Here is an 11,130-nt window from a genome sequence, read left to right on the forward strand (position 1 = left end):
CACCGCTGAAGAATATCTGTTCAGGATTAGTGAGCAGCAGAGACAGCTAGGTTTCAGATTTTACTTCCAGTTTCTGTTCTGAAAAAACAATGTGGAGGAAGAGAATTCTGTTGGGATCACTCTGTATTTTGTCATGGTAATACTAGATAAAGGTCTTCTTCATGTTAATGTTCTTTTGTTATCTTAATTCTAATCCTGGATAATGTTTTAACAGGAAGCAACATTCCATAAGTTTTTAAAATGAAGAGAATGTTTTGAATAGCTTCCCTTTCGGACCAAAGACAACACCCGGTGTAATTAACAGATGAGTGTTGGTAATGGTTTCAGATCAGTCTGCAGTCAGCTAAGAACTGGACAGATGAGCAAGAATTCTGATAGACCTGCTCCTGTTATTAGATTCGTTATAGTTCTGATACATCTGTTCATACACTCACGAAACTACTCTAGTTTAGACCCTACTAAGAACTACAGATCCTCTTACTAGGAACTATTGTTCCCTTTCTAACATCCCAGAAAGATGTTGGAAGTGGAATGTTTTAGTGCTATCCTTTCATGAGGGAAGTGGCTGGCAGTCTTCTCAGCAAGCATAGGGTGGCGGCTTCTCAAAGGTTCCTAAAGCCTGTCCGTAGAGGGTGGGTGCGTTGGGCGTGAGCATGTAGCCACCGGGCTCCTGGCTAGCGGGCTGGGATGGAAGGGTGGGGTTGGCGCTGCCCTGGACGGGCAGCTGGCCCTCATCTGGGGGCGGCGACGACCCGGCCGCCTCGTGGCTGGACTGGGGGGCAGTGGGCCCTGCGTAGCTGCTGAGGTGCTGGAGGTGGAGAGAGAAAAGCACGGTTAAAAGTGGTATTCCTGGCTGCTTCGGGCCAGGGGTTGCGGGCTTCGAGGGGATCTCTGCCACCGACGTTACCTGCAGGGGCATTGGGTAGTTGGGGTAGGCAGGCAGGGCCTGGCCAGAAGGGCAGAGGCCCGTGTAGGTGATCATATGCTGGGTGGGGTTGTAGAGGATGTGAGGAGGAGGGGCTGGACTCGGAGACGTCTGGCTCTGAGTGGCTGGAGCCTGGGGGGGGGGGGCAGTGATGGCAGGAGATCAGCAGTGAGTGTGCTTTACACCAAGAAAGTAAAAAACAGACTGAATTTAAAAAAGGCACAAAGTTCTCTCTGTGGAAGGCAAAAGGTCTCACCAGATCTTTGAAGGCTCCAAGGATGGCAGTTGTGAAAATGCCCAGGAAGACTCCCAGTACGTTGAGCACCACGTTGGACCATAGCAGCCTGTACAGGTGCACCACGTCCCAGCAGCTATTCACACCCGTGAACGCATAGTACGGGGGGCGGTAGTCTGAGCTAGAGACGTGTACACACACACACACACACACACACACACACACACACACACTTGCTTTGCACGGTTTAACCTTATAATGGCCTCCTTTACTTGCCTCACAAAGTACAACGAAGCCATTACTAGCTCAAGAGCAATAATACGGGGCTTAATGTGGCAGCTCTGTTTTGGAAGGGAGCTATGGGGTGTAAGAACAGAGCTCACCTGTCGCAAGTGTATAAATCACAGCAGTAGCAGCTGTTGCTCCGCACCTTCATCTTGCAGTCTTGGCTATAGGACTGACACATGACCTGGAGGAGAGGGTGAAAGACAGGGAGACAGAAATTAGAAACAAGTTGAAAGTACATATTTTCCTTCTGTAATGATCTTAATCACTCCCTTTGGCACACCACAAATTAAGAACAATGGCAACTTTTTACCAGCAGAGGGCACCAAAGGGCCTGGTACGCAACAAAAAACCGCAGTGTCTACAGGTATAGAAATCGACCCCACACCATCTGATTTTAATAAGAACTCGACGCCCTTATGTGTAATTAGCAAAGCTAACAAAGTCAGTATTCTCTCTGTAAAGCCTGCAGAGACCATATCCCTTTACAGGTTTAGTGGAGGTGCCATGTTTTAGAGCACCGTTTCCCAATGCCACATGCTCTAACCCAGCTCCTAGGACGGTGGCACCAGACATTTTGTGCTGTGACTGGCTTGCTTCAGGGATCTGGGCTACAGCAAAACTGTGGCTCGTCCAGCGGGCCCTGAGGATGGGATTGGGAAACCCTTGTACATGATACATTCCGAGGGGTGCATACCTCAGTCTGGTAGTTGTCATACAGGTAGCCTGTGCCACTGGTATAGAACTTGCACCTGCCCTCCATCAGAGGCCTCTGGTCCTACAGCAGGAAGAGAGAGAGAAGAAAGAAGGAAGGAACAGTGCTGCCTTTAGAGGCTGAGAAAAGTGAACAACGGCGAGATGAATCAATTCCAATTCCTGCAATTAAACCTTTAATGGGCTTTTTGAAATATGGAATGTCTGGTCGTAAAGCGCAAAGCAAGCAATGCGCAGTCCAGTATGTGCTGAATGCAACTCCAATATGCTGTTTAAGTGAACATAAGAGCAACTAAGACTTTTTTATTGCATGTCTATGTGTGTGTGCATGAAAAGCAGGTGCATACACACATATGCACACACGCTTAACACTTTATTGCATTTATTGATCTAACGGCTTAAGCCTCTGTGTCTTCATTTAAGGAAAACATTCTGTTCAGGACCCAATGCTGCAGATATTACTTGACTCATAGTGGATATGATGTCGTATTCAATCTCTCTGAACCGAATAAAAATTGGAAATAGCCATTATTCATTCTAGGACTACCACCGTAAACCCATTTTTATTGATGTATATAAATCCAGTAAACCAGAAATGAATGAAGAAATGCAAGTAGCTGATAAAACCTGCTGACTAACATTAAGAGACCTCAAGCACTGGGGGAGAATAGATCTGCACTGCTCTCAGACACCACATTCACAATAACACAAGCCACAGTTTACGGCATTACACAGCAGATGGATAGGCTAAGACTAAAACTAGTGTTGGACTAAAGCACAGCTTCAACAGTAAACCTCCAGAGAAAAATCACTTCTGGTCCGACACGAAGTTTCTCCAAGTTAAGCTTTATCCATCACTGAGGACACATTTTTCTTATGAAGATTATTGGTGTGTGTATCCCACTGATGAAAAGCTAGCATAACACTGCCATCCATCTCTGGCCATGGTTGTCCGGTGCTGTCAGCACTGGTTTTAATGGGTCATAGAAGGTTTCTGAGATAAGTGTGGCTTACTGCTACGAATGGGCAAATGGCACGAAACTGGCATTACCCGGTAAGATGATCACCATCACTCCCTCAGTGAGAAGATGTAAAACCCACGTTTTTAAGCCCATGCTGTGAAAGTGTAGCGAGTAAACGGCTGAAATTCAGAACATCTACTGAGTAGACGCTGTTGTATTCCAGTCCCACTGTGTGTTGTGTTTGGTCGATATATTTGTAACTTTCATACATTTCAAATGTTCATAAATTTCATATAGTGGAAATAATGTCTATGAAAGTCTACTAAATGGACAGACCAAAAGTCATCAAGGGGGATCTGAGCTCAAAACTTTATTTAACTCTATTTACCAATCAGAGAGGGGTTATGATTGGCTTCTGTTCAGATAATTTTCAGAATGATTCATAGGTAAACTAGACTTAATTTTTTTTTCCTGTAAACACAACTTGGCCATAAAGTTATGGAATTACATGGCTCTTAAAACGATGTGGGGGGAAAAATGCTGACAGTTATTTTCTCATTATTGGGATTACTAAATAAACGTCTCAAGGACGTTATTTCAGGAGCCAGCTTGGGGAGGTTAAAGGGTAGCACACCATGACGGCTTCTATGGTGGTGCTCCAGACCGGCAGGAGTTACAGCTAGTGGGCTGCATGAGAGATGTATGAGACTGATCAGTCTGCAGTGATGTGCTGAAGAATGATGCACTGACATTAGTGTCACCCAGCCAGACACGATGGCATTCCAATTTGATTATATCCACAAAAGGAATCGCACCAGCGTGCCCCCCCCCCCCCCCCCAGCACTGCGGTGACATAGGGAAGAGAGGGTAGAAAAGGTATGTGTGCGTGAGGTCTTGGAGTTTTTGCAGTTCTGTTTACCTACTGCATCATCACACAAGCAGGAAATTCCACTGCGCTACTCACAATGAACTCGGCAGCGATGATGCCATCCACAATGGCGCACAAGAAACAGGCGATTACTCCCAGGCTGATGAAGATGATGGAGGCTACCAGCTGAAAGAGAGCATGAGACATACAAAGAGACAGATTAGGGGCAGAACAGCAGAGCTAGAACTCATGATCTGTCCGGGCAATTCCGAAGTCTAGGTAATTGTAATTGTGCAAAGAATAAGACATCAAAGATTCTGTCGAACTAGGATACATTCATACAGGACCAAGCCCTCTCAGTTAGTTAAAGAAACCACAACCTAACAAACTCTTCTCAGAGGTCATCGGGTAGGCATCTAATCTCATTTCCCACTGCCAGACTCTACAAAAACACAATGGTGCTAGATATTGTATGAGCTTTATTGCATCACTACCAATCAAAGATGATAAACAGTGCTCAGTTAAACACCAGTTGTTGCACAGATGTTCCCTATGCAAGTCATTATGTCAGTCATGGCTGTAAGGAGCTGCATTCTTACCTAATACAACTATCGTGTCTCTCTGACCTAATACAAGCTATTATGCCTCATAACAACTCTCGTACAGTTACATTCATAACAACACTCGCTTGCTTCTCTTGCCAACTCCCTCTCCTTTGCTGGGTGATGACTAGAATGTGTGGATGTGCACCCAAGTAATAAAGTAAAATGTACAACCTTTCGAAAACCACGCCTGCCAACCCAGGGCTTTAGGGGCGATTTACGGTCCAGCAGACCAAAGGCAGCCTGAAGGTCAGCAGTCCCGCCAGGAAAGGGTAGTCTCATTCCGCCCAGTCCACGTCCCGTCAGTCTCGCTACCAGTACCCAGCCTGTGCATGTGCATTTCTCCAATCATCGCGTTTAACATGCACACTCCTTTGCTTGTTCGAACATTCCCTCACACAGTGCCGGGGCCCTTTTAACCAAGGGACACAAGTATCCTGGAAAAAGTGGCAACCTTCCAATCAGATGGAAAACTCCACGCATAAATTCCACCTCTCCCAAAATACTCTGGTCGGTTGGGAACTTTTAATCAAGAGTGGTTTGTAGTGTTAGATCATTAGCGGACGACGGACAGCCGTGCAGTAAGAGCCACTCATCCATCCTGCCAAATGGAAGACATTACGCACATGTGAGGAGGCATAAGATGAGCTAAAGGCCCAGATGTGGCCACTCCTGGTCCATCTGGTGACTTGCCAGGTGAGACATACACTATAATGGTGCCATGAAACCTGCTAATTCTATTGGAGGCAGTCGGGGGGGGGGGGGGGGGGGGGGGTATCTGCTATCAATGTGCAGACTGCATGAAGTGGGAGTTTTAAATCTCAGCGTGATCTATTAAATACCATAACCTGTGTTTACAAGGGGAAAAAAACTACTGATCAGGCTTAGACTACTTAGGTCTAACTGAGTGTATGCATTATCCACTGGTAAGACTTACTGCTGAGATAAACTAAGCTACGCATCTGAAAAACAAACCATGTGGAATACAACTCCATGTTTCCCGGTATTAAGATCAGGTCGGAAGATGCACCCAAAAGCTTACACCAGAAAACCAGCCTAGTCTGAGACATTAGCATTTGAGAATCTCTCTTGCCAAGGTAAACTGCAGGACATTACTAACACTCCAACACCGACGCAGTTGCCAGATGCCAGCAGACGCCATCGCAAGCAGTGTGCCGGCGATGCTAGCTGGGGTTCTCTCAGCCACTCGCTGCAGACCGTGATGATTTGGAGTCCAGCTGAAGCCCACTGGGCAGCTGGACCTCTAGGGCCAGTGAAGTTAATGAACAATTTTCAGTGGGGGCTGTTTGCCGTGTGCCTGGTGGAGCGGAAGCCAGCGAGGTCGGGGAGGAGGCCCCAGCAGCTGTCCAATAAAACACACACTCGCACTCCTCTCCTCTTAACCGACCTGATCCCAGGGCCCAGCCAATCAGAGTGCTCTGTTCCATCTGCAGACACTATAGAGGGCTGTAGAGTAAGAGGGAGGAAATGTTGCATAACTGTTTCTAACAGTCCAAGGGCAAACGGAGCCGAGCGGTCAAGTGATCGATTATCAGTGGTCGCAGGCACAATGAGAACTGAAGACGGGAGGCCGGGTTTGGACACCTGAAGAGAACATTGCTTTGGCCGCAGAGTGACCAAGAGGACGGGTAAGTGCTGGCATAAAACACAGCAGAGGACACACAAAAGGAAGCAGGGCTTATGGGAACTGGTACCGCCACAGATCTGAGGTCTGAGTGCAGCTCAGCAATAGTAGACGCCGGCTCCCAATCTTATACAAGTGAAATATATAACCATTAGCTGATGCGACATACAGTAGTGTGCATAAAGAACTTTCAAAGAACAGTGGTAAAAGGCATTTAGATCAATTGCTTATGAAAATGTTATCATCGGAGATTGCTCAAAAGAAGAGGGTCACTCTAGCAGCGGTACTTCTCATGGTTTTTTCTGCACCAAAACGGTGTAGAACACGACACTGCTTTAGTCTGCGTCTAATAGCAGCACGTTTCAAATAACTGACCCCATTAATGTTGTGAAGATGTTCGCAGTTAAGAATGGCTGTTCTTATGTCAGTAGCTAGTAGTTTGTAATGGGTAATCAATCCCAACACATTCAAGACAATTTTGGTATTTTGCCATTCATCATGATAAACTGTCCTCATCCTGATTTCTCTTAGTCTTAAACAAGTCTGACAGGCTCCTCTTTCAGCTGCGGCATTCTCTCCCCAGTAGTTTGAGGATGCCCATATCGTCTTCTTGAATCTATGGGTTCACTTCCTCCCCCCTGTAGAGGCTTCATGGGGCTCCAATATCTGGCTCCACTAGTGTCCATCACCTGTCACATGACACTGGTTACTGGGCAGTATTTTAATAGGGGTTATTGCAGGTTAATGTTTAAATCCTATTGCCACAAGGATAATTTGATTGTGTATGTGTGTGTGTGTGTGTGTGTGTGTATATAGCATAACATTGTGTAAAGGAATGCACGTGAGACTGGCTACATAAGCATGTTATACAGGAGTGAAGTACTGTGGATTGTATTTGTACATGCGAGAATGCTCAAGGGGGACTGTGGGATTTGGTTACGGACAATGCACCTGCGTGTGTGTGTGTGTGTGTGTGTGTGTGTGTGTGTGTGTGTGTGTGTGTGTGTGTGTGTATGGAGTGTATGCATGTACCAGCACCTCTGTCATTAAATTTTAAAAGGTGTCCTGGGATCAGTGCCGAGGAGGTGGGCAAAGAGATCAGGCCTTAAATCACACATAGTAGAGTCTCTCTAAGCTGCCACAGTTGGCAAGCCACCTTTCTGATGCCATCACAACACCAACAACCCTACTGTGGTGTGGGGTGCATCAGAGACTGTGGGCAACAGGGATTATTTAAATAACTTTTTATAAACAAAAAGCTTTTAAGTAAATATGGCAGCTTGAGTGCATCAGTGCAATGGTGCAACAGTGGAATAGTGCGCATTCGTGCGAGTGCGGGACCATGTGCACAACTGCCTAGTCTAAGGTTTGTGTTAGTTGAGAAAGAAGGATGACATGGTGATACAGCAATTCAGGTTACACCAAAGCCAGTCATCATTAATTAATAAATGACAACTCCAATTCTGTGGTGACTTCGAGAGGATGCTGTTGTTACAGCAAGAGTATATTCTGTCTGAGTATGGCTTCCAGCCAGCGGTTTGTCTTCGTTTCTACATGATACTCTCAGGAGGCTTGGTGTAGCACATTTTGTGGGAAAGCTACAGTAACACTGAGTTCTGACTCTCCTTTCCTAAATTAAGTGTTTTTTGCATCCAGCATCATGTACATATACAAAAATCCATGCCTGTTTACTTGAAGCCAAAACACTTGTCTACTTTTTAATATTTGTGAGTGGATGTAGCTAGAAGTGCATTTACCTTACATCAGAAGGTTCTATTCACCCGTGTTTGCTGGAAAAGCCTACTCAGAATCATCTCACTCAGAGGGGAGGCAACCACTGCAACCTGAGCATCAGTGTTTTCCAGGAAATCCAGCCATTCACCAATGCTAATGCAATTTGCTTTCTGTTCTTCCTAAGCCATCAGCCAATCACAGTGAATGTTACTAACTGCAATTCGTATCATACACCTGAAAAAGCGAGGCCCATTTAGCCACTAATTTTATTTGTCCTATACTTCTAGGTTAAAAAATGCCATCTGTTTGCAATAAGATCCCATCTTGTATTTTTGTGTGTAGCACAATCATTACAATCATCCTTCTCTAAAATAAACACAAGTGACAAATCAAATTGTGATTGGTCTTTGTGACTTTGCCTAAAACAGCTGGGTGTATGAGAAGGTTAGAGGGAATTACAGAGAGGAAACCACAAGATATCAATTAAACATTGTTCCCTATGACTACTTTTTGTTCCTGTCCCATCTGCCTTGTTTTTAGCTTACCTTATTTTGTAAATGAAATAAGAAAAACACTATCCTTTGGTTGCTAGACTAAGCCAAATAATTCAATTTCTAATTTTTAATACTTACTTCACAACAACCTACAATGCACATTTAATTTATGGCACAGCAATTGTGAAATTAAATCTATTGTAACAGTAATCCAAAAATCAATTATACACTTTATCATATATCATAATATATGAAGACAAAACTAATATACTGATTTGTTATTTCTATATATCTTATAAATGAGCCAATGTCATTAATATCAAGTCTAAATCATAAGATTTGTTGTCCTATCCATCACTGCAAAATACAGGAAAAATACATTTAACACCACAGAACACCACACTCAGCATCTAGGTTTTACTGCAGAGATCCAGAGCAGTGAAGAGTTGTTACTCACCAGGGGTTTGCGATTCTCCACTATATTAAGGCCAACAATGCCAAGGAATCCTCCAAAGCTCAACTGTGAAAAAATGGAACAGACGTTTCTCAGTTACAGACAGTCCATCTTAGGTCCCAATCTTCTCAACAGAGCCCCCTTTGCTAAATACAATAGAGAAAGATTGTCAAGCGCGTATATGAAGTTTGGCAGCCAGCCAGCTTTTAGTTTTGTTTTAAAAGAAGACAGACATGTCCATTAAACCGGTGAAACCGTACATAAAGCAATCGGGTTCGCCTCTTCCCCTTGGCATGAGGTACTTACTATGATACCAGGGTAGTATCCAGATACGTGAACGGTGGCAGTGCGAGTGTCAGACAGGAGACCGATCACCAGCACAACGGCGGACAGGCCAAGCAGAGCCACGGTGGACCACAGTGCTGTCCGACGCCGCTGAGCATACTGCACTGTGGGCAGACTCAAGGAAAACACACACGCAGCAGCAGCAGAAATGCCATGATGACCGACATGCAGTTTGATGCATGTTTTTGTTAACAGATTCTTCGTGTGGGTCATATCGCCACACCCGAGGTCTAGGCCAATTAACACGGGTCAGTGCACATATGCTGTACCATTACCATTACGAGCTCAACTTTGAAAAACAACTTTAAGACACTTTGCAGCACCTAATAAAAAAAAAAGGCTGTAAATCTAAGTTATGCTGCAGCACAACAAATCAGTGAGGTGTCAGCATCAGATTAATAACAGTTTCAAATGTATTCAGGTGCTGGGAATAAAACAAGGAGGCAACTATGATAGAAACATTCAACAAGATCATTCCTGTACAACTAAATTACACAGTTAATAATTTGTTTTTCCCTAGACAGGTATGAAGATATGAAAACTGCAATGCATCAAGAGAACATATCCATCCCGGACTATATCATTATTTTAAGTAGAAAAAGTATTATGTTGAAAAATTACTTGTATACACTATACATTAGACAGAATAATGACAAACAGAAATTGAGCCTCTTTCAAGAAACGAGTTATTTTTTAAAAGTATATATAGATAGTAGTCAGGTTCAGTTCAACACACGCGTACTAGTTTTCCTGAACTTAATGTGGTTGCAGTGGGGCTGCACATTGTAAGCCTAATTTTAAAGATTGCTATGAAGCGATGGACCGACAACCAAACAGATGACAATGTAGTGAACCATCAAAACGCACGGCTGACTCCAATGAAACGCAGACTAATCTGACTGACCTTTCAAGGACACATAACTGTTTAATAATAGTTGATTGAATAGCTTACGAACAATTTAAGACTAGATAACTCCAATAAAACATTAGTGCCAGTTTCTATCACTTAAAAATAAATAATTAATCCGTTTGATAGTCTATTAAGTGTCTACAATACTTCTGCGCTACTTACACACAGGGTCCACATCTGCGGTTGGTTGTACTGTTGGCGGCTGCATTTCAGTCGTTTTAACGTCCCAACGAGGCAAATTTCTAGACAAAACGTAGGCCGAAAACGGGTCTTGCTACAGTGCAATAGTTTCAGAGAGCTAGTGGACGTCGACACTGACGCGCAAATGGATATGGCGCTTCTCAGTTTCCATTGAACGCGTGCAGGTGCAGTGGTCAACCGGAGCTCGGGACTATCGTTTAACGCGCGGGCGCGACCTGTACCCGGGGGGTGGATTAAAGAAAAGGTTGTACGGTTGTGCCCCGGAACCCCCCCCCCACAAATTATGTTGCATTCGTGTTACTTTTTGCCCGATGTAAACGTTCCTTCTGGATCAATGGCTGCTATCTAGTCTCACTCTACCGCAAGTCTGTTTTCGGAGAGAACGTTACAATCAGTTATGTTGATGCAGGGTTGACTCAGAAAAACAGAACTAAATGTTTACATTTAACAGAACTAAATTAGATAAAATAATTTGGAGTTCACTCAGATTCACGTATTTAATGTTTTTCCTAAACTTTTATGACCCCTAAGCATTTTACTGTCTTGGTTCGCTGTAACATATCTTAATGAATTAGGAATAAGCACACGAAGTTTTTGATCCATTATTTGTACTTTTACTGTAACATGACTAACGTCAGATTAAAATATTAGCAAGAGTTGTAGTTGCTTACTGAGGTCCTGCAGTTTTATTTTAGGATAAAAGGACGCTGGAATTAATGCGTCATTTTTACGACGTCTCTGCTGAAAACTGATCAA

General features: G+C 44.1%; 1 protein-coding gene across 3 annotated transcripts; it reads right to left on the reverse strand.

Moving 5' to 3' along the window:
- Positions 1-123: 123 nt before the first annotated feature.
- On the reverse strand, positions 124-11,008 carry tmem255b (transmembrane protein 255B). 3 transcript variants are annotated; one of them, XM_081700917.1, is made up of 9 exons: positions 10,336-11,008; positions 9,225-9,367; positions 8,922-8,984; positions 4,086-4,175; positions 2,143-2,223; positions 1,544-1,629; positions 1,182-1,341; positions 908-1,057; positions 124-808 (listed from the first exon to the last, which is right to left on the reverse strand). In XM_081700917.1, exons 1-9 carry the CDS (start codon positions 10,379-10,381, stop codon positions 578-580), a joined length of 1,050 nt encoding a protein of 349 aa, XP_081557043.1. In that variant the 5' UTR covers positions 10,382-11,008; the 3' UTR covers positions 124-577. The 3 variants fall into 3 exon arrangements, with proteins under 3 accessions (XP_081557043.1, XP_035390998.1, XP_081557044.1); XM_035535105.2 differs by having other exon boundaries at positions 9,225-11,008; XM_081700918.1 differs by lacking the exon at positions 908-1,057 and having other exon boundaries at positions 9,225-11,008.
- Between the last annotated feature and the right edge of the window lie 122 nt (positions 11,009-11,130).

The sequence above is a fragment of the Electrophorus electricus genome, chromosome 18, assembly GCF_041902795.1.
Source record: "Electrophorus electricus isolate QZ-2024a chromosome 18, ASM4190279v1, whole genome shotgun sequence".
NCBI classification, from domain to species: Eukaryota; Metazoa; Chordata; class Actinopteri; order Gymnotiformes; family Gymnotidae; genus Electrophorus; species Electrophorus electricus.